The 24,302-nt window shown below is 42.7% G+C and overlaps 1 protein-coding gene across 3 annotated transcripts in view; it reads left to right on the top strand.

Annotated features, from left to right (window-relative positions):
• The window catches only part of LOC137438701 (phosphatidate phosphatase LPIN2), a 112,298-nt gene that overhangs the window by 41,843 nt on the left and 46,153 nt on the right, over positions 1-24,302 (top strand). For 2 of the 3 annotated variants that reach the window (XM_068133963.2, XM_078767177.1), the window contains exons 2-13: positions 5,351-5,551; positions 12,431-12,526; positions 12,722-13,032; positions 13,293-13,391; positions 13,633-13,744; positions 13,845-14,496; positions 17,688-17,787; positions 17,975-18,147; positions 18,933-19,026; positions 20,557-20,626; positions 23,565-23,651; positions 23,744-23,817. In XM_068133963.2, coding sequence (XP_067990064.2) covers positions 5,351-5,551; positions 12,431-12,526; positions 12,722-13,032; positions 13,293-13,391; positions 13,633-13,744; positions 13,845-14,496; positions 17,688-17,787; positions 17,975-18,147; positions 18,933-19,026; positions 20,557-20,626; positions 23,565-23,651; positions 23,744-23,817 — 2,069 coding nt within the window. Of the gene's footprint in view, positions 1-3,364; positions 3,583-5,350; positions 5,552-12,430; positions 12,527-12,721; positions 13,033-13,292; positions 13,392-13,632; positions 13,745-13,844; positions 14,497-17,687; positions 17,788-17,974; positions 18,148-18,932; positions 19,027-20,556; positions 20,627-23,564; positions 23,652-23,743; positions 23,818-24,302 lie in introns of those variants that run through there. The other variant, XM_068133964.2, reaches the window with a different exon arrangement.

The following is a 24,302-nucleotide window of genomic DNA, read 5'->3' as shown; positions in this document are numbered from 1 at the left end:
TTAGTATGTGTAAATAATACCTTTAATAAAGGTAATAATTAAATAAGTTTGAATAAGGATATTGCATTGCTGTGCTGACTGTCTGGACACAACTTTGAGGTTGTGGGTCCATTGATGATGAGTAATCTACTGGTTGTGTGTGTGTATGTGTGTGTTCTTCTGTCAAGCTTTCTTCTTGGGACCACAGTTATGTAATTGGTCTTTATTTTTATTGCAGAAATCGACTGGACTATTTCAGGGAATGGAATGGAATACAGTACTGGTAGATGCGAATTGGCTCGTCCGATCTGTGTTTGCAGACAAGTCAAACGGTGGATTTCATCAACTGCAAACTGATCTTCTGCATGCAGCACAAGGCTGTGGGGTAGCTTCATTTGGTCGAGGGTATGGCTGTGCCCTATGTGGTTTAAGGAGGAATTTGGAATATTTGTTTGCTGCAGACGATAGCTCGTTTCCTCTTCATGAAGGGCACCGTGGGATATTTAACGTCCATCGACAGACGAGACACCCGGTTAACGAACATTTGAGGAATGACACACACATTGACTACCGGGTAATCACCAGGTGTTAGTTCATGCCCGGGTTGGGATTTGAACCCAGGCTAGACAGCTTAGAGGTGAGTGTGCGTACTTCCAGCTCGGCCATCCTGCAAGTATTTGCAAGCTGATGAGTTTTTAACTCAACTGGACTATGTCCAGCTGAGTTTTTGTCGACACCCAGCGTCCGTCTGTCGTCTGTCTGTCTGTCTGTCGTCTGTAAACAATTTGACGTCTACCCTCTAAAAGTCACAAATATTGATAAAATTTGATGAAACTTGTTATGCAGCATTTTAAAGACATAAACTAGTTTGGGATTGCATTTGGGCGTTGCACGCCCAAAAATGGGCGTGGCAGGGCGGCCATATTGAAAATCGATTTTTGTCATATATTTGTAGCACATATAAACTATATAGTTTGTGGTTCTATTATGCATATTCTAACCATATTGATTATAGACCAGTTGAGTTCAGGTTCCCTGGAACCTCTAGTTTTTTTTAGCTGCAGTGTAAAACGAGGTGCAGCTCATGTTTTGAGCATTAAACCTCCTTTGGAGAAAAGGGGATCTTGGAATGTGAGCCGCACCTCGTTTCCCCCAGCGGTTTCCCCCAGCGGCAAATACCAGGATCAACCTTAATTTGTGGATAAAGTGCGTCGTTGGAACATCCATGTTTCCTCCCATGATGGATAGAATCGGGTCACATAAAAATAGAATGTTGTTCCTGCTTTTTCGTGATTCGTTTAGCACTCCATTCCATTGTAGATCTACACTGCTCTATCCAATTTTTACCTCCACCACCCAAGGTGGATGGAGATTGTTCCCACCTGTCTGACTATCTGTGAACAAGACATCAGATATTTCAAAAATTTGTGGACGGTTTCGGACAAAACTTGGTGGACGAGTTGGTCAGGTGACCAGAACCAGCCAATTCGATTTTGCGGAGGTGTGCTCTCTCCAGAGTGCCGTTCTAGTTGTACCTGGGGATATGCCTTACACCTAACTTGCACCTGTTTTGTACTTTGAGAGGTAGGTGAGGGTTTTCAGCGTTTTTGTCGATGTGGATCTTCTTGTCATCGATCCATGGTAAAAACGCTGAAAAACAGGTTACATTGACTCTTGTTTTTAAAATGCTACAACATTAGCATTTAGGTCACATGATCGGTCACCAGACCCTTGTATATTATTATTATTATTATTATTATTATTATTATTATTATTCGAACGAACTTTGTTACCTCCACCACCAAAGGTGGATGGAGGTTATGTTTTCACCCCTGTGTCCGTTTGTCCGTTTGTTTGTGAACAAGATATCTCAAAAAGTTGTTGACGGATTTGGACGAAACATGGTGAACATGTTGTGTGTGTGTGACAAGGACAAAGAGATTCTATTTTGGTGAAGATCTGAATATGGATTCGGATATGAGAATTATTTAATTTTTAAGTGATTCTTCACCATTGGGAGATATGGCCAAAACGATACAGAGCAGGATATCTCAAAAAATTATGGATGGATTTGGACGAAACTTCTTGGACCGGTTGGGTGTGTGACAAGGAAGAATCGATTCGATTTTTGTGAAGATCTGAATATGGATTCGGATATGAGAATTATTTAATTTTTTAAGTGATTCTTCACCATTGGGAGATCGGTCCAAAAATGATACATAGCAGGATATCTCAAAAATGTGTGGACGGATTTGGACGAAACGTGTTGGACAGGTTGTGTGTGTGACGAGGAAGAATCGATTCAATTTTGGTGAAGATCCGGATCCAGCTGGTATAATTTTAAAAGTGATTCTTCACCATTGAGTGACATGGCCAACCAGGTGGAGGTATGCTCTCTACTGAATGCCGTTCTAGTTGTTGTTGCTGTAATTTATTAATTTTATTTGGATGCCCTGATTCATGTGTCGTGTGTGACTCTCCCTACCTTGTTGATCGGTGTGTACTCGACTTGACGTCATCACAGATGAGTCGTCACTGTAGTTTGGGTTGTTTTTAAGCAGTTTAAGTTTAAGCAGGTAACCCCTGATTGTGAAAGTTTATGGTGCAAAACAAACTTGGGTTCATGTGTTTTGTCGCTTCGGTACGTATTGGCTTTTGGTGTTTGTTTGATTGTATTTGTTGATTTGTTTTTACACTGCTATGACCTTGGCTGGCACCAGCACTCAGCAACTCCGTGTTGTTGTTGTGTTGAGACTTGAGAGGAGGCGGGGCGTGAGCTGCGATTGGCCGAGCCCGTCACACCTGTCTTTGCGGAGCTGAGTTCCGTGCTGTCATTGCCCCAGGTACAAACAGCCGTTGCTAAATTTGAACTCGTCCTCTGACCGTGTCCGCCGATGTGAGTAACACCTCGTAAAGAGGTTGTTGCTGCACCTTCGGTTGATTGGCGTCGTTGATTTTGAATTCTCCAGGAGGGATTGCACAAACTCCACCACTGGTTTTAAGCACCAACAGCTGCAAACCGTTGGCGGTATATGTTAAACACGAGTGAGGTGTTGCGGAACACGTGGTCACGTGATCGGTCACGTGCCCTGTGTCCACCCTCCTGCCCCCATCACCTCCCAATTAAACCAAGTCTATAAACCGATGGATCAAATTAGTTCGGTTGTCGAATCGGCCTGGATTCCTCCTTGTCCGCGCTTATCGACGTTGGGATCGAGTTGTAATTATTTACAGTCTTTTGCAGACGTGTTGTTGTTATCGTGACTGTGACGCGCTACGTAAACATTTACAATGCCACGAATGACGTAAACAACCTTTTTAAATCATCATACCATGCTGGCTCGCACGGCGATCACGTGATGCTTGACGCTGTAGCTCCGCCCCTAATGTGACGTAGCAGCCAGTGAATTTCACTACTGTCGCGCAGCTCGGGGTTCCTCCTCACTCGGGCATCGCGCACGCTTCCACTGACTACCTGTGCACTCCCTTTCTTTTCGTTCCTTCCTCGATCTTGATACTTTCGCTCCAGTCGGCGTGCCAGTGGCAACTCGATCTGCTGGAGCAGCCATATCCGTTTCAGTGTTTGGGAGGTGTTTGTCCAGGGTAAGTTACTAAGTTCCACCATTGATTCCTTCTCTCTTTTCCAAATTCCGGATCAGCTCGTTCACACCTAGTGAAGGAATTTCTCCCTCTGGGGGTACTTCCAACATAGTACTTTCGGTCAGGGGCGCAACAAAAGGGGCTCAGGAGGCCCGCCCTCCCCGTCGTCCATTAAAACGGTTTAGTGTGTACAAATATCCCCTTTCGTACTCCTTTAGTCATTTCTCATACTTGTACAACATTCCCCCCCATTAAGGGTCTCGAGGTGTTGATGATCCATGTCTGGAGATCTCGGTTAATGTGCTGTAAATTTAATTATAAAACCGAGTGTGTTTCACTCCTGCAGAGTTCCCATTGCTGGCAGTTCAGGGCCGTGACGTCATGTTGCTTGCACCTCCTCCCGGTTTCCTCGAATCCGAATGAGAAAACGTTAAATATCTGCACTGTCAGATTTATAATCCACTTGGAGTTTTGTACTTTGAAACGTTTGTAATGCCCCCCCCCCTCACCCCCATGTATGATATTTACCTTTGTATAGGTCCTTGTGTGTGTCCTGTTAAATTACTTATTTTAAAACTTTTCTTTTTTTTAAAATTATTTAAAAAACAAATTAATTTGCTTGTTTTCATCATAGGTTTTGTACAGGTTTGTAATTTTGACCTCAAAACGTTGCTCTTCACCCCAATCCCTCCCTACTCTCTTTCCAAGATACCCAAGGCAAAAGGTTATGGATGGATTTGGTCGAAACTTGGTGGATAGGTTGTGTGTGTGACACGGAAGAATCGATTCAATTTTGGTGAAGATCCGGATCCGGATCCAGCTAGTAGAATTTTTACAGTGATTCTTCACTATTGAGTGATATGGCCAAAAATGATATAAAGCAAGATATCTCAAAATGTGGACGGATTTGGACGAAACTTGGTGGATAGGTTGTGTGTGTGAGACGGAAGAATCGATTCAATTTTGGTGAAGATCCGGATCCGGATCCAGCTAGTAGAATTTTTACAGTGATTCTTCACTATTGAGTGATATGGCCAAAAATGATATATAGCAAGATATCTCAAAATGTGGACGGATTTGGACGAAACTTGGTGGATAGGTTGTGTGTGTGACACGGAAGAATCGATTCAATTTTGGTGAAGATCCGGATCCGGATCCAGCTAGTAGAATTTTTACAGTGATTCTTCACTATTGAGTGATATGGCCAAAAATGATATATAGCAAGATATCTCAAAATGTGGACGGATTTGGACGAAACTTGGTGGATAGGATGTGTGTGTGAAAAGGACTAATCGTTTCGTTTTTGGTGAAGATCTGAGTATGGATTCGGCTACAAGAATTATTTACTTTTTCAGTGATTCTTCACCATTGAGAGATCGGGTGAAAAGCGAGATATAACATGATATTTAAAAAAAGTTATGGACGAGTTGTGATTAAACTTGGGGGACGAGTCGGTAAGGTGATGAGAACAAGCCGATTAGATTTTGGTTCAGGTCAGAATCAAGATCCGGCCTATCAGTGGGATACAAAAAGTAAACTGCTCAGCCTGGCAGAGGTATGCGCTCTACCGAGTGCCCTTCTAGTTGAATCTGTTTCTTACGTTGTTGAGCATCCTAATCTCTTCGATGACCCACTTGATAGCGAATGAGGTAGATGGTAGATTTGTGTTTTCTTGATCCAAATGAAGCTCAAATTTATGATGTGATGATTCTAAAGCTGCCCTCGATTCTAACACCAAGCTGACTGATTGTCATGACGTGTCTCCTGCCAGTCCCAAACGATGAACTACATCGGGCAACTCGCTGGGCAGATGGTCGTTACCGCCAAGGAGCTGTACAGGGGAATCAACCCGGCTACCCTCACCGGTTGCATCGACGTCGTGGTGGTGAAACAGCCCGATGGTTCCTGTAACTGTTCGCCTTTCCACGTCCGCTTTGGCAAGATGGGTGTGCTGCGCTCTCGTGAAAAAGTGGTGAGTGTTACAGGTGGCCATATTGAGTGAACACCTTATTTCAGGGTGATGGGATATCCGATTACATTTAGGTTAGGTGGATTTTGGGGTTTTACACCATGCATTGGAAGCGAAAAGCAGGGTTATGCAATTTGTTCAGTCTGTCTGTCTGTCTGGTTATCTACAAATGTCAGTTTATGATTGAGGAACAACTTGATTTAAATTGAATCAAATTTTGAACATTAATCGGAAAACAAAAACGACAGGCTTGATTGGCCAAATGGCCTCCTACGTCCAAGTTCCTTGTTTATGCCGCAAAACCCATAGATCTTTGAACGATGGATGTCCAACCAGCGGTTGTGTGTAGTCCAAACTTATGTTATTTTGTATGATTAAGCACAAGCGATCCATGATGGCATGGCACAGTACACAGAAAAACGAACGATGGCGGGATCTTCTCTCTACTTTCCCTTATTGCACAGGCCACAAACATTCCCGAAAGCCTTCCTCTCAATCAAACAACTCGTAAATGCAAGATTGTTTTTATCTAGAAAGAACCAGAAATTGCTCCATACCACAAGGTTGTGTCATATCCTGAGAAGGACAGAACCTCAACTTTTGTTATCAACATCGCACCCCAAGTAGTACACAGTCATATACTGTGTAGTGTGTACTAAACTATTAGTTCCATATCAAATTGTAAATACTAGAGTTAACATGATTGTACCAATACACCGCCTAACAGTCACTCTTAACAAATTTGTGACACTTTCCTCATGATTATGGAACTGATAAGAAAATGTTATTTTGTCTTGTAGGAATCGAAATGAGAAACTGCAAAACAACTCTAATTTGGTTTCACAGCCGCACGAAGAGACGACGTCACACGCCATTTTGAAGGCTAATGTTGAGTGTTTATTATCTCCGCCACTGAAGGTGGGCGGAGGTTCTGTTTTCACTCCTGTCTGTCTGTTTGTTAACTCAACTGGACTATGTCCAGCTGAGTTTTTGTCGACACCCAGTGTCCGTCGTCTGTCTGTCTGTCGTCTGTAAACAATTCGACGTCTACGCTCTAAAAGTCAAAACATCGATCAAATTTGATGAAGCTTGTTATGCAGCATCTTTAAGACATAAACTAGTTTGGGATTGCATTTGGGCGTTGCACGCCCAAAAATGGGTGCGGCAGGGTGGCCATATTGAAAAATCCATTTTTGTCATACATGTTCAGCACGTATAAACTATATCGTTTGTGGTTCTATTATGCATATTCTAACCATATTGATATAGGCCAGTTGAGTTCAGGTTCCCTGGAACCTCTAGTTTGATTGTGAGCAGGATATCTCAAAACGTTACGGACTGAACCAGACAAAACTTGGTGGGCAGGTTGGGTGTGTGACGAGGACGAATAGATTCAATTTTGGTGAAGATCCGAATACGGATCCGGTTTTGAGATTTATATTTAAAATTTTCTTAAAAGTGATTGTTCACCATTGAGTGATAGAACCAAAAACGATATATAACACAATATTTCAAAAAGCTATGGACGGATCATGACAAAACTAGTTGGAGGAATTCATTAGGCGACAAGAACAAGCGATTAGATTTTGGTTCATGTCTGGATCCAGATCCAGCCTATCGGTGAGATACAAAACGTAAACTGGTCAGCCTGGCAGAGGTATGCTCTCGACCAAGTGCTGTTCTAGTTTGGCCTGTTTCAATGTACAATAACATTGTTAAGATTTGCGATATTTTTGGTGAGGATACGATGTGACTGGAAATTGGTAGAAAGTGATTATGGCCTCTTGGTGCAACAGTGTAACACTATTGGTTCCAATTCACGGACGGTGTGCTGCTCTACATTTCTCGAATGTTTTAAAAATGTATTTAGTTTGGTCACCACTTCTGCACCTGGCAAAAGTTTCCCTCGACTCCATTTTTTTTTTTGTATACATAATCGAGGCTCGTGAAAGCTAACATTTATCACACAAACAAATCAAACAGACAAACAAACAAAGTATATACAAAGGGGAGTGGTAGACCAGATGGGGAGAGAAGGGGAAGCACATAAACACAACATTTGAGAGCAGGGACATCGGGAATGTGTGGGAGGGAGAGGGCTTGGGGGGAGGCGGCATGGGAAGGGGAGGGGGAGGGGTGGGAGAAGTATAAACACAAGGACACCAAGGACACCAAGGACTTCTGGGAAAGAAGTTGGTATTTCAAAAAAGTGGATTTGGGGTGAAATTAGCGGGGGTAGAAAATATCAAGGTTTTGGATGGGGGAAGATGAGAAATGGTGGTGAACAGCTGTTTTAAAGACCTGGAGGGAGGAGTGGGATTGAAGAGAGTGAGGGAGTATGTTCCAGAGGCAGGAGAAAAGAGGAATGAAGGAGTGAAGGTGAGCAGAGCGTCTTGATTTTGGCAGTTTAAGCTGCCAATAAGCATTAAGATAAGAGGGTTGCAGGCAGATCTTGTGCGACCTGTAGGAATATTTGGGGGACAGAGCCCAGAGAGAGCTGGAGGAGCAAGGCCGGCGAGGAGTCGGTAGAAGACAGAAAGACCACAAACCTGCCTGCGGTGAGTAAGTGAAAAGCCCTCGGAGGTAGCTTCAACACGGGAGATTCCAATGATTCTGAACGCTTTGGTTTCAACAGCGTGAAGACGAGCTAGGTGTGAGGCAGGAGCACCAGCCCAGAGGGGAGAACAGTATTCCATTGAGCTGCGGATGAAAGCCTTGTATGTGGTGAGGAGCTCAGGTGTGCCAAGGAAGGACTTCACACGACGGAGGATGCCCAGTCGGCGACTGGCTTTGGAGGCCAGATTTGAAATCTGGTTTTCCCAGGAAAGATCATGGCAGATAGTGAGACCCAAAATTTTTGAGTGACAGAATTTCTTGGAGAGGATTATTCAGAAAGTGGATGGGAGGGTTGTCCAGTCGGTCTTTTCGGAGAGACCGTAAGAGTGTGAGATTTGTCAGGATTGAAAGACATGTTCCACTTGTTTGCCCAGTCTGTGATTTTGTCCAGGTCTGCAGAGAGTGAGAAGGCTGCAGACTGCTGATCTGAGGGATGAGGTTTGGGACACAAGATTTAGAGGCAAACACAGAGTTGAGGCATTCAGCCTCAACCATTCCATTGATTAAAATCGCAACTTGCAAGGGGAAAGTGAAAGTTCATCAGTCACTGCTGTTTGGGTAAAGCTGACATGCTTTTTAAAACGCATTGGAGTTCATCTGCTTCTACCATGGTGATGTCAAAACAGGAAGTGGTCCAACTTTAAAGCTCGTATGAGATGTTGTGACACATTGGAATAGCCAACATTATGTGGTAATGCATTTAGAACAGCATTCTGGCATTCTATGAGAAACAATTCTGTCAAAATTTCTGAAGAGTTTGTCATTAGAACAGATTAGTATTATATATTACTTGAGCAGCACTCAGTGGAGCACATATCTCCCCCAGGCTGAACAGTCTAGGTTTTGTATCCACTTACAGACTGGATCTGGATCTGGACCTGAACCAAAATCGAATCTGCTTGTTCTTGTCCCCTACCCAACTCACTCACCTAACTTTGTTATAACCTATCAATAGTTCTTGGAGATATTTTGTTGCATATCGTTTTTGGCCTTTGTCTCAAAGAATTATCGTATCCGGATCATCACCAAATTCGAATCGATTCGGTCTTGTCACACACCCAAACTGTCCACCATGTTTCATCCGAATCCGTCCATAACATTTTAGATATCCTGCTCACAAACAGAGTAATAATGAAAACTATTTCAACTGCCTTGTGCGATGATATTGCATCCCAGATCGTTGTAATACGCCGTTTCACGAGAAGTTCTAAGCGAAATCTACGTTCTTCTAGGTGATGCAGTTCTCACGAGGTCAGTTAACGATGTCGACAAGCTAGGTAAACAAGGAGACTCTGCAGTCACTGTTGCTTTGCCTTGAATCCAGAGTTCAGGTCTCAACCACATCCATGATATGCTTCCTTTGTCATAAAAACTGCAAAGTTCATTAAGATAATTAATTAAGATTGTATTTTTTTCAGATCCAAGTAAATTATGTTTGCCACATGCCTTCCATATAATATATTGAGTGCAAGTTCTTTCATTATGCTATTCTTCCATTCCGAGCCGACACCAATGCTCCAACACCAGGTAAATCGTACTTTGCTTCTGATCTTGCACTGCCATGAGTCATCTTCCAACAGATGAGACCGAGACCACAAGAGACATGCATTTATCGCTAACGTGATCCATCACAGTCTCTATTTGAGAGGGGTTAACAAACGGGCTTGTTGACACAGGTCCTCGGGCCACTTGGAACCTGGCTTGGGTAATTGTGAGGGTGACCGTTAATGTGTGGTTGGCTTTCGCACCATAACTGCCCTCGAAGCCACATTATCACGCATATTTTTACTCCCAACTTTCCTGCAAAACAAAATACCTGAATTGGATGTGTGGCAACTTGTGATAAGTCGCAAACTCGTTGCATTTCAAACAATTTTGCAGGTTTTTCGCCATTGCCATCATTGTACCATACTATTTTACGTCTGTGCTGCCAAAGCAGTGTCTTGGCATGGGTTATGCTAGGTTTTTGTCATTGCCTTCCCATTGGTCAGTCGGTGCAGTAATATGTAATTTGTTCAGGGTGCCAGTGACAGCTCACCTACCTCTCCCGTAGGACTCCGCGGGATCTTTACGGTCCACCAACCAATACTAGGAGATGGGACGATCAGTTTAACGTCCATCCATGGAAACACCAGGATGGATGTTTATAGTTAAGTCACGTTTCTAACCCAGGAATGCTGTTTTCCTTCACATCATCGTATTTGGAAGTAGTAATAAAAAATCCACCTTTAAAGGCTTTCCCCGTCATTTTTGTGGAAGCAAAACCCACACCTGTTTCCTCCTCGGTTGCCTTTGAAACACATTGGATATCCTATTTGTTTCCTCCATGTTTGTTTCCTCCTTTCATTAGCAACACACGGCGACTTACACAGAAACAACTGGCAAATTCACTGAGGTTGTATTTGCTGTAATCACTGAGTGAAAGAATTAATAAAGCATAATTGTGGTTTTTGAAATTAGACTTTTCTTTCAATTTCAACCTGCAATCATTAACTGCTTCACTTTAACAAAAAAACCCCTCTAAATTGCCTCGTGTGCAGAGCACGTGACGTGCATCCATGCCCAGGTAGTCCGTGCTCCCTGTCGCATATGAGGAGAGTTGCGTTCTTGTCCTGATACCTGTTACCTGTTACGTGGTGATCCATCACCCACATGGGATGGATTAACAAACAGTATATGAATGAATGAATGAATGATCGTTTAAGGCCATTTTCCCCGCTAGAGCGGGGTTAGCCTTGCGGGCCCCATGACAATCATGGTTCCCTGTTTGAGGCAATGTTTTTATGGCCGGATGCCCTTCCTGACGCCAACCCTTGGTCACGCTCTTACGATGCGCAGGGATACGGTGTACCTATTCTAAACCGGGGTACACACCGGGATCATTCATCCCAGCAAGCTGGTACTCAATTTGCCGACCTCGGAAGGGTGACAGGCTGAGTCAACCCCCCTGGTGTTAATTTAGCGATCGACCGGGATTCGAACTCAGGATCCTAGGATCCCAAGCCGGCACCCTAACCGCTAAGCCAACACCAGGCTATAATTAACAAACAGTATGACGAGCTGTTAATACTGGAGCACAGCAAGAAAGGTTGAAAAGTTTCTCCGACATTGCAGATGCTCTGCTTGCTTGTCCTGACTTGCCATTACTTTTTTTTCTCTCATTCAATATTGTTAGCCTAACATAGGATTTGTATGACCGTATTTTTTGTTCTTATTATCTGGTTGAATGAGGTGGAATGGAATGCAGAGCATGGAATATATTGTACATTGCGAATGTGAAGACATGAACTTGTACCGAGGTTGAGCAAATTTGAAATGTTTCTCCCATGGAGGGTTTTTATACCGATTATGATGTTTCCTGCGATTAATGTATCTACGAGTGTCTTCACTAAAGTTCCGTTACCCTCACCTCCCTGAAAAACCTGGTACGATGGACATGTTATTCGCATTGATCTGCATCAACTCCTTTCTCTTCAATGCACTCCGTCCGGCATCGAACGACCTTTGGATCCCAGGACAGAGACCTCCCTTCTGAAGCATCCTTGGGTTAACCTCTGAAGGATGCAAAACGTCTTCCCCTTGGACCGGTGGATTCTTCTTTGTTCCCCGCCCTTCCAACAAAGTCGGAGACAGTGGACATTAAAGTGATCTCCGTCAAACCTGACCGATCATCTGTCTATGTACTTTTATGGACAAGATATTTCAAAAACCATTGAACATTTAGCTTTCATATTGCAGATGTCTATTCCTCATGACATCATCTCAACCTGATTAAATGACGGCTGTGATTGGCTGAATGATGTTGCCATGGCAACTATCTTGTAAACTTGTTTTGTGTACACGATATTTCAAAAAACGTTCAAGATTTAGCTTTGATATTACACAGATCCATTCCTCTTACCACCCAAAAGGTGAGGGCCCAAGAATATAAGCTCCTTGTTTTCCATTAAATTTGTTGTTTGATTTAATGTGTATTTTTTGTTTAGAATCACTGAATTATAACAAGAGTTAGGATGTCCTATTTTTGTCACACCTACATCTATGGCACTTGATGCCATGATTTTGATTTCCTGAAACGAAATTTGAGAAACTTGATGTTTACCCGACATGCCAGTCAATAACGAGATAACAATCTTGCTCTCGCCTACACCTCTTGCTTACAAATTTACAAGCGTGGTGACCATGTTTGGTATGACCCTCTTGTGACTCTTGGCTTGAAGTAATCATATATTGTCTCCTTTATGCTGCTGTGCGTTACTTTGCCAGGTGGACATCGAGATTAATGGGGAATCGGTGGATCTCCACATGAAGCTCGGCGACAACGGGGAAGCGTTCTTTGTGAACGAGGCTGAAAACCCTGAGGTGCACTTGCAGCCCAAGTCTGAGCAATTGCATTGTATTATACTTGAACACAAAGTTCAAGCTTCATGGAAGAGCCAACGACAGACCTTTGCTTTGAATTTGTATGACCTAGTTAGCATTCTGTCTATAAGGTTTGACTCACCAACCTGCATGGTTCTGTTTTATTTATATTTATATATTTATTTTTTTTACCAGGATCCTGTTCCACATTATCTAGCAACGTCACCAATCTCCGTGGAGGGCGCCCAGCTTATGGCTGTGAATTTACAGAATGTGAGCGATGCTGAAGGTGGTCGGGAGACAAGTCCGGAGCCACCATCTGGAGGAGGCTCTGGTCCAGACGGGGTGGGATCTGGGAATACGTCGGTCCGGCGGCGACGGAAACGCAGGAAAAGGTCTGAGGTGGAAGGGCACAAGAATATTGGTGAGCACTCATCGGAAGAAGAACTGTTTGACCTCGAGATTGGTGGGCAGGACGAAAAGGCGAGGAGCCAGGCAGCTGTGCGGTGAGACTTAAAAACGTTTTTTTTGACATTTCAACTGTTTTTTAGTGGTTTTGTTTTTATTAGTAATGACGTTATACGAAGACAACATTAACCGGGACGACGCTAAGCAGGAACACCCTGTACCTTGCTATTCCTCATAACGGAATCAAATTTGTACGTCTTGTTTAATTACCTCTTTGCTGTAAATCTTGCTGCTGTTGACTGCCATCTGTAGGCGCAAGTTGCTGACATGCTGACGAGGGCTGTCCTTTGCATTCCAGGCCTACGTCGATCTGCCTTGAGCCGGCAATCAACACAACAGCCTTCTTCGGTGAGGTGTTGCACCACCACTCGGATGGTGAATGGTGTCCTCGTGACAGGTACGACTCCGGTTACTTTTGTATCATTGCATCCCAAACATGTATCTTCACACATAAATGGGTAAAATCTACATGTTCTCCATTTTCCTTTTGTTTCACAACCTCCCTCCATTGGCCCTCTTCTTCTTCCATCCTTTATGGTTTATGATGGAGAAAATCATTTCGCTCCAATGTGCTATTGTATTTTTATATTGGGTGCTGTAAAGGTGCACCTATCTAACCCTTTTTCTTGGGCCCACAGCCATGAGAGCCGATCATTATCGCCTAAAAGTGACACAGAGCTTTTGACCAAATCTGTCAACTGTGAAGTGCCCATGCTGTGGCCTTGGGGCGAGTTTCCTGAAGCTACAAAGGTACTTGTGGATCCCGATTGTTTCTGCAGTGAATGAGTGGGCACGGAAGCAGATGTTATGATTGCAATGTGATTATTTAACCGACGTTCTTCTTTCACAGTTGGAGAAGACGGTGCGAACAAGCCCAGTAAATCGGCTGCATATTGAACCATCCGAGGAAACTCACTTTCGAGTAATCTACTCACCTGTTCCTTCCGATCCCGGAGACATTGTCACCATCTCGGAGAGCATTGAGGTTCCCTCTGCATTAGTATCGCCACCGCTTTCCCCGTTGTCTTTGCCTCAGAGAGATGATGAGGATGAGGATGAGGACGAGGACGATGATGGAGATGAGCATGAGGATGAAGATGACGATGACGATAATGATAACAATGACTATTCTGTATCGGAGCTGATTACCGATTTGCAGCCCGATTCACCTGTTGTCATGCTGTCTATAACTCCCCCGAGTATCAACTCTGAGCATCAAGTTGCTGACATTGAAGCACGACATTCAGAACCTGAAATGCAGCCAAAGCCACTAGAACAACTTGACAACTTGGCCATCACAGCTGTGCAGCAACAATTGCAGCTGCACTTGGAAACTACCGCTTCTGCTGCATTGGATACACCCGGTTCTACCTCTGCCACTGCTGATGCCACCTCTGTTATTACCACTGCTCCTGCCCTGTCTGTTATTACCACTGCTCCTGCCCTGGCTTCTCCAACCACCAAGGCATCCGGAAAGCAGGACTCTCCATCGAAAAAGAAAGGTAAGGGTGTTTGCTTGGACATTATTTGAATGGACCTCAAGTCGGAAATGCGGAAGGGTTTGATAATTCAGGCACTGATTGCGCAGTTATGTAAATTTTTAGTACCTAAGTGGAGAAAGTTCTTGAAGTCTTGTGTATCTTGCTTCTAAGCTTCGAGGAAACGGAGCAAGGAAAATTACCATGTCTCGATCAGATTGGCAATAAAAGACTCAGCCATTTTATTATACCAACCCCTGCCGCAAGGCCAACCCCTGCTCTAGGGGGGGAAAATGGCCTTAAAACGATCATTCATATATTTTTTTGTGGTGGTGGTGGTGGTGGTGGTGGTGGTGGTGGTGATGATGATGATTATTATTATTACTACTGTTAATAGTATAATTTTTACTAGTACCGACTGCAAAGCCGCAATGAGCCGGCGAAGCCAAAACCTCTTGCCACTATTTTACCCATCACCATGGCATCAGTAGGTTAGGTAGGTAGGTAGTTGGTAGTAGGTAGGTAGGTAGTTGGTAGTAGGTAGGTGTAGTAGGTACCGTACCTGGTAAGACTTGGTAAAAGAGAACAGCAGACAGTCCTCCCCAATACCTGCATACCTCTTGCCACTATTTTACCCATCACTATGGCATCAGTAGGTTAGGTAGTTGGTAGTACTAGTAGGTAGTTGTAGTAGGTACCGTACATGGTAAGACTTGGTAAAAGAGAAGAGCAGACAGTCCTCCCCAATACCTGCATACCTCTTGCCACTATTTTACCCATCACCATGGCATCAGTAGGTTAGGTAGTTGGTAGTAGGTAGGTAGTTGGTAGTAGGTAGGTGTAGTAGGTACCATACCTGGTAAGACTTGGTAAAAGAGAACAGCAGACAGTCCTCCCCAATGGCAATACCTGCATACAATACAATAAATGTCACAAGAAGCTTAAGGAAGTAACTATACGATGTGCCAGCTTAAGGCCTATTTTTAACTGGGCTTAACATACGTTTTCACAGTAAGTGTGTAGTCTTCTAACTTCAGTCGCTGTCAGGCGCCAGGGCTGGTTTTCTGACTCTCCGGGCACGGCAGCTTCGTCCACCAGAAGACGTTAGCTTGCAGTGATTAATTCGGTGAATTCCATCTCAACTTCGGATATTTCCGGCCGTGAAAAACTATCCGTATTTCTAAACTAAATATGTAAACCGCTTATACCATATTTCTGGCCGTGAAAAACTATCCCGTATGGCCGCGAGATTTCTAAAAAATAATTCTTCGTCAATTTTAGAATATTTGACGCCGTTTTCACCGTCCGAAATGCGTAATAATATTTTTTCAACTGCTCGAATCTCATTGGTTCTGGTCTTTGATGACGATTTTCGTTGAAGATAACGAGGTTGGTCTTAACGTATTTTAATTACTAATGACAGGTTTCATTAGATTATGAATCAAACAACGACGGGTGAAACAAAGTCCTATTGAACTTTTTCGCAATTGTTTTATGCAAACTTCCGCATCCGGTCGATGGCGCCCATCATTGAGTGCTTTCATTTTAGAAATATTTTTGCAAATGCTCGACTCTCATTGGGTCCGGTGTTTGGTGACGCGTTTTGTTGAAGATAACCAGGCCCGTGCGGGCCGATATTGGTCTTAAATTATTTTATTAATACATTGGAGGTGCATAAGATTGTGAATCAAACGACGACGGGTGAAAGAAACTCCTAATGAACGTTTTAAATTTGTTATGCATACTTCCGCTCACACAAGATGGCTGCGCCCACGGCGCTTCGGATACTCGAGCCAAGGCATAATCAGGTTTTCAACATAATACGTACTCGTTTATTGACAACACCGGCTTCGCCGGCTATTATACTATTAAAAAATATAATTTTTATGCCATCATCATTATGCCTTTATGATTGCACACAATTGATTAATTTATGGTTATAATTTTTTTTTTTTTACTTCTGGTAAGTGAGTGGACCAGCGACTCTTTGTCTATACACCGCCCATGTGTAGATAACGTGTAGACGTCCAATTTTGTCCTAATTTCGCCCAGGGGGGTATTAAACAATGCTAGTGACCATTAAGAATTGGCTTATGCATCAAGTAAAGGTCACAATTGGGGTGTAGGGGTGTCGGGGGCAATATCACACATCACACTTGAAGCCATCCCTGGGAGAACTCGCATCTGAGGCTCCAAGATACAAATTATATAAAGTTCACATATAATTTGATGGGTAGTAAAATCGGACAGGCAATGAGATACATCATTTATGCGTAATGACTCATTAGCTAAAGATCATTGTGATATATCTAGTGGCCGAGCTAGTTGAGGTGGCTCCACTCCTTTAGTCTGTGGGGGATGTGATCACCATCGAATGCCTCAAGAATGTTGGGCTTCCTCCAAATTTCTTTCAGTCAAGTGTTAAACAACAGTAGCAACTGTTTAAAAAGGTAATCATACGTTGGATGGAATTGACTGTATAGTCTGTTGTTATAATGTTTATCTGTTAGGTGTGCCTCATGCATGATGAGGTATTTATACACCTTCACAGTCTGGTGTTGGCTTAGTGGTTAGGGCGCAGGCTTGGGATCCTAGGATCCTGAGTTCGAATCCCGGTCGATCGCTGAATTAACGCCAGGGGGGTTGACTCAGCCTGTCATCCTTCCGAGGTCGACAAATTGAGTACCAGCTTGCTGGGATGAATGATCCCGGTGTGTACCCCGATTTAGAATAGGTACACCGTATCCCTGCGCAGCATAAGAGGCGACTAAGGGTTGGCGGCAGGAAGGGCATCCGGCCATAAAAAAAACATTGCCTCAAACAGGGAACCATGACTGTCATGGGGCCCGCAAGGCTAACTCCCACTCTAGCGGGGGAAAATGGCCTTAAAACGATCATTCCTATTCATTCATTCACACCTTCACACGGCATCTGTCCAAAGTGGAAAAACCCCTGAGGGAGGGGGGCAATTGAAGTCGCCACACCCTTCATCATATGATCCCTAGTCCACCTGGAAAGGTTGCTTGAGATTGGCTAAGTAACGACTGAATGCATCACACAGACAGACAGACACACCAAATTGCTTATTTTAGTATGATTGTGATAATTTTGAGAGAGACTATCTGTTTCTAATTTGCATGCATTCAAAAAATCATTCTAGTTTTGTGTATATTGTTTTGACTTCTAACCTGCCTCTAATTTATCCTACCTTGTAGAGGGACAGAAACGAAGCCGTCATCAGGGCCCATCAGACATCTACCTGGATGAACTGACGGAACTTGAACCCGAGGTCGCTGCTCGCTATTTCCCAAAAAGGTGACTCGAGTCGCCAAAAGAAGATGTGCTTTCCTTCCTCCTTTCCTCCTTTCCTTCCTCCTTCCTCCTTTTCCATGTCTCGATTGTTATTGTTTATGCATTTATTTTTAACTATTCGATGCATCCGTGCACAACTGCTCAGCTCTGACTTCAACTCGTTTCCTTTCCTGTGCTGTGCTCCTGGCAGTGAGGGTGGCGAACGTGTGCGGCAGCTGTCTGGGGACAGCCAGCCAGACACACAGTTCCCCCGCTGTTCGGCCGACAGCGGCACCGACTGCCAGTTTGATAGTGATGGAGATCTTCCTGCGGTCAGCCTATCTCTGTGTGGCGGCCTCTGTGAAAACGAGGAAATCTCTAAAGGTATGTCAATGTGATGTTTATCTCATCTTGGTGAACATGCTAACCGTTTGCTAATGCTGTCAATTGAGAAGCTCAAACTCTATTAAGAAGCAGGTGGTTTACCTTTCCTTTTCCTCTTTAAATTATGAATTTGGGAATTGTGCCCTGAGGGTCTGTAATAATTTGTTAGCTCAGTTTGTGATTAATTGATAATCAAATTCTTGTAATGTAAGCAAACGGTATACTTTCTGGCATACATGGTGGATATTTATGGCATGCATTACCTGCTGCTTCCATGTGGCGTGCATCAAGTACAGAGTTGTTTCTCATTACGCCGCTCCGCTGCTGAAGGTGGGTGGCGGATGTTATGTTTTCACCCCTGTCTGACTGAACAGGATAGCTCAAAAAGTTATGGACGGATTCGGACGAAACTTGGTGTACAGGTTGGGTGTGTGACCAGGAAGAATTGATTCCATTTTGGTGAAAATCCGGATCTGAGAATTTTTTTTAACGATTCTCCACCATTGTGTGATTGGGCTGAAAACTATTACATAGCGCAATATCTCAAAGTTGCGGATGGATTTGGACGAAACTTGGTGGATGTTTTGTGTCGGTGAAAGGAACAAGCGGATTCGATTTTGGTTCAGGTTCAGATCAAGATCCGGCCCATTAATGGGGGATATAAAATGTAAAAAGTGTTCAGTCTGGCGGAGGTATCTGCTCTGCGGAGAGCCGTTCTAGTTTTGATTAATGCAATGTTATTGTCGTTCTGAAAATGCTTTCATGTTTTTGTTTTAATTTTGTAGAAAAATTTGAAGAACAGCTGGTGCAGTTTTCCCATCTCAGTGAAAACCCCAGCATCGTTGACGATCCCAACCTGGTTGTGAGGATTCGCAACAAGTGAGTATTGCTTATCAAGCAACACTTGGTTTGGTGCCTGTGTTTAAGGAGCCTTTGTGTTTGTCTCGATCAATGAGGATGTTTTGGTGTTTATTTTCATCTGATTGACTTGAAATTTGAATCGGATTAACATATCAGCTAACTGAATTCAACCACCACCTATTTTTGAGATCAACATGGCCAAAAGGTAAACATAGGCCAAAAGGTTAAAAACCTTCTCAAATTTCTAAAGTCCTCAATTTTCATCCGATTGACTTGAAATTTGAATACAATTTTCATATCAGCCACTAACTATTTTTGAGGTCAACAGAGGCCAAAAGGTCAACATATGCAAATTTCTAAAATTGTCCATTTTCATCCGATCAACTTATAATTTGAAGACTATTTGCATATTGGGTCACTGAATTCATCCACCAATTATTTTTGAGGTCAAAAGGATGTTCTGCTGAGTGCCATTCAACTTTGTTCTCTTTTGCCAATTGTCGCTCTACGAGTGATTTTTCATTTGTTTGTGTTTGTTTGTCTGTCCACTCACGTATACTTGCCTACAGGTCACAACTTTAAACTGATCTTCACGAAACTTTACCAAATGGTAGAGTTTGTGGTCTGACAAAATCCTATATATGTTGAGGTCAAAAGGTCAACATAGACGAAAGGTCAACCACTTTTTTCCAAATTTCTAAAATTGTCTTTTCAGCCGATCAACTTAAAATTTGAAGACTATTTGCATATCAGGTCACTGAAATCAACCACCAATTATTTTTGAGGTCAAAAGAATGCTCTACTGAGTGCCATGCTACTTTGGTCTCTTTTTCCAATTGTCACTCTATGAGTGATTTTTAATTTGTCTGTCTGTCTGTGTTTGTCTGTCTGTCCACAGAAAATAAACATGATTTTCTCTGCAACCGCTGGTTCGATTGACAGGAAATCTTTTACCATAGGTGCAACTTCTGTATAATTTTTTAATGATAATTATGTCATAGGTCACGTGGTACAGTCGCCATCTTGGAAAAACCAAAAAACTTTGCACCTCTATCTCCAAAAGTGCTGCATAAAAAAAATTGAGACATGGCTCATTTTAAAGAACTCTCCATGGGGAATAACATATGTTAATGATGATGTCATAGGTGCCTCCATTATGACGTCATAATTCGACAAGTTCAAAACTTCATCCCATCAAGATGAAATTTCTTGAGCGTCATCAATTGATAAATTGGGGGAGAAAAAAAAAATGAGGATGACGTCATCGGTCACGTGGTTCGGCCGCCATATTTGTTTTAATGCACAATCACTAAAAACACGTCCTGGCGAGGGTCTGCAATCTGATTGCTTTTTCTAGTTTGTACTGTATGTGCATTACTGGTGTTTGATCAAATGATGGGATTGATTGATTTATGTATACAGTACTGGTATTGAATTGAATGGTGGGACTGATTAATGGGATTTATTTTATTATTTATTTTATTATTTATTTATTTTTATTTTCTCTTCACTTTTTCTATTATTGTTTTTTTTTTTTACCTCTTGCAGGTACTTCAACTGGGCTGTGGCATCTCCTATCATCTTGTCAATGCATGTCTTTCAGAAGAATCTTCCAAAAGTAACTCTTCTATTCGTTTGTTTTATTGTAATTCTGTTTTAATTACCCTGCCTTCACTTCACCGGCGGGTTTAATTAAAAGACAGCATGTTGTATTTCACAAATAAATTACATGTCCATCTGTGACTCTCCATGAGGATGTAAAATGAAAAGACATGAAAGAAGGATTTTTTCCCCCATAACTTGTATTAGTTGTTGCTGCTGTCGTTGTTTGTGTGCTCCTTCCGTGTAGCGTACAGTACTTTTAAATATTTCTCTATTGCTTCGTGAAATATCACTTGTATATAATTTTGTGTGCTCCTTTCATGTCTTTATAATCCTAAAGGGTTTCTGCTGTCTTAGGATAATAAACGTTACCGTTTGACCACAACATCAAGCCATCAACAGTTCCCGCTTCTTATTCTTCTGGCGGAAATCGAGCTTTTAAAACAGGCAACCTGAAGATTAAATGGACATAATTTGTACCAAGTAAATCTATTATTACCTTTCCAACGGTACCATTTTTAGGTCATCTTATCTCAATTCTCGAAGAGATTAACTTATAAAATAGGTCCTAATGTCCGGATATCTGTCCGTCCGTCAGTCCTTCCGTTAACTTTTTGCTATTTTTGCTGCTCCTCCATTGCCACCTGGCCGATTATTCTGAAACTTGACGCATGAATACAAGACAGTAGCCCGCACAATCGCTCAGGCTTCGATTTGTTGATTTTGGATCATGAGGGCCTCCCGCGGAGGAAGGGGGGAGGGGAGGTGTGGGGTGGTGGGGGTTACCCCCTGAAAGTTTGGATCTCTACTCATCCCTTATTTACCAACCTATAGTGCTGAAACCCAATACAGCCCTTATACTCGATGGTCCACAGGATCGCTCGGTCTGCAATTTTTTTGATTTTGTATCGGGGATTTCCAGGGCGGTACCCCAAAATCAACAGAGGTCTGAACGACAACCTCAAAAAATGACCGTCGGCCCACTCGGGGTTATTTATTTTATTTTGGTAATGGTAAAGCTCTGTCCTACTGTTTCTTATTTGAGTGACACACACACACACACACACACTTTGAAACCTGGGAGGGTTCCGTTCCACCCTCTGAAATTTGCATATTGAGTTAACAACCAATGACACACACTGACACACACACACACACACACACACACACACACACACACACACACACACACACACACACACACACCCTTTTGGTAATAGATTGTTGACGTTATTGTTGTTTTTCTGAATGACTTTCACCCCCTCACAAAACCAAAATGTCTGAAAACATTGATATTGTCGCATTCTTTAACATCGTCTCCATGCTCACCTTAATGTGCAGAATGGTACATTTGTTTGTTCCTATAAGACTATTGTATCGAAATGTACTTCTACTACTACTACTACTACTACTACTACTACGACGACGACGACGCAGCTATTTCTGCCTTGTTGAGTTGGCTGGGGAACATTTTTGGCCCATTCTTTCACGAAACGGCTAGCCATATCTTAGGTTCGACTGAATTTGGAATTTGTTTAGGGTGCCAATGATAACTCGCCTACTCTTCACAAAAGACACCGTGACATCCTTAACGTCCAGTTATTAATGCCAGCAGACAAGAAATCCGGCGTAACGCCGTTCGGAAGGATGGGGTGCTTTGTGATGCCTCGCACTGCCTGTTAAGGACCATTCCGAAAGTTTACAGTCGGGTTGGTAATCCAACTCGACTACACAGATCAAATGTAAGTGTGCTACCTTTGCGCCATCCTGTCGGACGGACCACAGATATTCAGCTTAAAATGTGAGTATATAATATTATTTTGCGACTTAAGATATAGCAACGTACGAGTCCTTCAAATTTGGTCTGGATTTTATACATTCCACTGATACTTTGATTATAATTCAAGCTATTCTCCTGCTTTGAGAACGCAGTTGTCTCATTGGAATAGAAGCTTTCCTATTCCTTGAATGTTGAATTATTTTAGGGTATGTACATGAGCAGTGTATGATGCTCATCGCAAATAGCTCGTCCCCACAGAGGGCACGCATTAATGTGAATGTCCTTGACCAGACCATCACCACCATGTTGTGGAACCAACTGTCTTGATGTTTTCATTGACAATAAATTTCCAAATTATCTACCGATTCCATCGTCTGTTATCTCACTTGCTGCCATCTTTATTTTCAGCACGTGTGCAGTAATAAGGCAGGGAACGCGTGGCTTATGGGTATTATTTATCTCTGCTCTTCAATTGGTAATCTCCGTGCTTTATTATTTACTCTCCTTTTACAAACCAAGGTTTGTCTCCGTCTTTAACCAGCATCGTACTTTATCATTTTGGTGAGGCCAACCATGGTCACCTCTAAAACTACAAAATTAATCATTTTTATCTGATGCGTCCGCATTTCCTCCCACTCTTCAATGCAAGTTTTATCACGGAATAGGTAATGTGCCATGGCTGTTAAACGTAGAGATTTCCTTTTGGATTTGTTTTGCGTTCCTGCGCAAACTCGCACATTAATCTTGAGCTCAGGTGTCCTCATTGGTCGAGTTGGTGAGGTATTTTTGGCGTTCCCATTTGCCTAACTCGTGATGCTAAAACGCCAAGTAATATCCCATACACTGTGTGAATTTGTCCATTGCTCATGACCTTGTAATTAATTTTACAAGGTTCACTGATGTCTCATATCCTTTGCTTACATGCAATGTACACACACAAGCTCCACTATGGACCTCAAACACCAGGAAAAAAACGTACTAGGTGATTTGGAATGACCCTCGTGCTATTTATAGTACAATTAGTACATAGTCACCTGTATATTATTAAGTTGTGTTAATAGAATAGACCTACAAAATTATATTCATGTACATTTAGTCAAAGGCATTTTAGTCCAGAGTGATGGCAGTAAAAAAAAATTTTAGGATTGTGTGCACTCCTTTTGTATCCGTATAGGCAACCGTTGATCGTCTGGTGAAGGAGAAGATGGTTAAAAAGAAGGGTAGTTGGTGGTTCAACTGGCGTCGGCGAGACATCCTGAAGGTATTACAGATGGGCACTGGCATCGGTAACGACTGAGTTTCATTTGCTTTCGATGGACGTGGCTGAGTTTGCCTTGCGTGTTTGACCCGCAGGACAGCAAGTCTGAAGGGGGGCAGATTCAGAGTGACATGAGCGAGCTGGAATCGCAGAAAACCAATGAGTGCAAGTACGTGGCTCGCTCAAATGTACTGCCTGGAACGCTTCATATTTTACTTCTGTATGTTTTTAAATGGCTTTGGCTTGTATTTGAATATATTATATTGACATGGGGTTTAAGCTGTCATTCTCCAATTTGCAAAATAATTATTCGCAAAAAATCTGCAGCTGCACAGGGTTTATTGAAGTCAGTAACCAGCTACAAGTTTGTAGCATGTGTTGCTTTCGTGATGTTCTGTGTATTATAAATCAACTGTTTCATTTTTCCAGAAGGAGAGCCTTAACCTTAGTACTGTACATTCCTGTACTTGGTCACTTGGATGCATGTATTGTTTGGATCACCCTTGGATCACCCTTGGAGGAAACACCCAATGGTACAAACGACACGATTTTAACTGACAAAGTGCCAAAGCATGCAAATTGAGGGATTTGATAACCAAGTTCACCATGTCAGAGATAATGAGGCAATCCGTAAAAAGTTGACTGTCTGTTGAC

This window comes from Myxine glutinosa, chromosome 13 (assembly GCF_964187855.1).
Source record: "Myxine glutinosa chromosome 13, kmMyxGlut1.1, whole genome shotgun sequence".
Classification (NCBI taxonomy): domain Eukaryota; kingdom Metazoa; phylum Chordata; class Myxini; order Myxiniformes; family Myxinidae; genus Myxine; species Myxine glutinosa.
This window is presented reverse-complemented; position numbering and strand designations above follow the sequence as displayed.